Here is a 1,595-nt window from a genome sequence, read left to right as displayed (position 1 = left end):
CCCCGTCGTAGTGTTCGCTGGCCCTCGGCCGGGCCCTCCAGGCCGCGGGAGCACGAGGCAGCCGTGGAGCCACGGAGGGGCGCGTCCTCCCCTCGCCCGGCGACGCCGGCGGTGCTCCGGCCGGGCCCCCAGCCCAACGACAAGACCAGTGGAAACATCTTAACCTAAAAGTCCCACCTTACTCACCCCCCACCCCCCACGTGCACTGCTGCCACGGAAACGCACACCGGAAGCCGCTCTGGTACCTACGGTGCACACACACACACTAGAGAGAGAACTGTACAGACAGAGTCCCAGCACAGTGAGAGCCCGCAGGGGACCGCACGGGGCTGGCGCGGCCCCGGGGCAGGGCGGGCATGTGGGAACCGTTGGGGGAGGCTGGAGGCAGTGCCCTGGCGGCTCAGAGAGGCCGGGGCGGTGAAACCATGCCGCGTGCCCTGCGGTGGAGCGAGGTCCCCACTGCCGGCCACGTGTCCTCCCCTTCTGAAGTGAGGCCCGGTGCTGCCTTCAACACGAGCTGCTTCCCAAGGGGGGCCCGGGTGACGGCCCCTGAGTGTTGGGAAGCAGCGGCGCCGGCCGGCCCCCCCTCAGCGTCAGGGCTCCCGATCCGGTGGTGGGGAGGGGGGGCCGGGAGCCGACGAGGAAAGTGCAGCTGGCCGTGCGGGCCGAGGACAGGGCGGTCACTAAGGCAGCGCTGCGGGTGGGTGAGTCGAGAGAGAAGAAGGAAGGCGGGGCCTGGACGTGGCCTCGCGGGGCCCCGGTGAAGAGGGCCCGGCACCCGGCCCAGGGTCATGTGGCCACAGCCTCCAGGTAGCTCTGCAGCTTACGCACGGTAGTCTCGTCCAGGGAGAAGAGATCGAAGTCGAAGGTGGTGTTGGTGACGTTGAAGTGACCGGTCTCCTCAATCAGGTTTACAATCTGAAGATGGTGGCAGGGCAGGTGGCTTCAGGGAGCAGGAGGCTGGTCTGGGGTGGCCCTCACCCCGCGCTCCCCCAACCCCGCCCCCGGTCAGGCTCAGGCTCGGAGACAAAGGAGAAGGGAAGGGAGCGGAGGAGAGGGAGGAGGGGGGAGGGAAGGGCGCAGGAGGGCGCGGGGAGGCCTCCCTGGGAATGCTAGGGGTCCAGCAGCGCATCCCTCCAGGCCACCGCCGGCCACGGCATCTGAGATAACCGAGGCACCCGGGTGCCCGTACCTGTTGCAGCACGTTGCGCTCCCTCAGGGCCATCAGCCGCCGGTGCAGTTCTACCAGCTCATCTGTGTAGGCCTGGGGGTGGCGGGGAGGGCTCAGGCCAAGGGCCCCGGCCCCACCCCGCCCGCCATCCCACCTGTCTCAGCCCAGGGCGTGGGAAGGAAGAAGGCCTCACGCACGCCTGCGCGAGGCTGGGAGCAGGGCACACGCTCAGAGGAGCCCGTCCCGTCCAGCTCTGGGGGCCCTGCGCTCCCCCCGCCCACCGCCCGCCCTGCCCAAGTCCTCCACCTTGTCGTAGGTGCCCCTCTTGAGGATCTTCTCGGGCTTGCTGCAGGACTCGGGGCTCCTCCGGCCTGACGCCTGCAGGGCAAACCCAGACCTGCCCTTAGCTCTTGCCCTGCCCCCC

General features: G+C 69.7%; 1 protein-coding gene across 1 annotated transcript in view; it reads right to left on the bottom strand.

Annotated features, from left to right (window-relative positions):
• Window positions 1–6: 6 nt before the first annotated feature.
• MLLT1 (MLLT1 super elongation complex subunit) overlaps window positions 7–1,595 on the bottom strand; it is a 66,208-nt gene continuing 64,619 nt past the window's right edge. The window contains exons 10-12 of the mRNA XM_077750747.1: window positions 1,478–1,549; window positions 1,193–1,264; window positions 7–918 (exon numbers count right to left, since the gene is read on the bottom strand). Coding sequence (XP_077606873.1) covers window positions 790–918; window positions 1,193–1,264; window positions 1,478–1,549 — 273 coding nt within the window. The 3' untranslated portion in view covers window positions 7–789. The remainder of the gene's footprint in view (window positions 919–1,192; window positions 1,265–1,477; window positions 1,550–1,595) is intronic.

This window comes from Crocuta crocuta, unplaced genomic scaffold (assembly GCF_008692635.1).
Source record: "Crocuta crocuta isolate KB4526 unplaced genomic scaffold, BGI_CrCroc_1.0 scaffold110, whole genome shotgun sequence".
In the NCBI taxonomy this organism is placed as follows: domain Eukaryota; kingdom Metazoa; phylum Chordata; class Mammalia; order Carnivora; family Hyaenidae; genus Crocuta; species Crocuta crocuta.
Note: the sequence above shows the minus strand (reverse complement) of the source record. Positions and strands in the feature narration are given on the sequence as shown.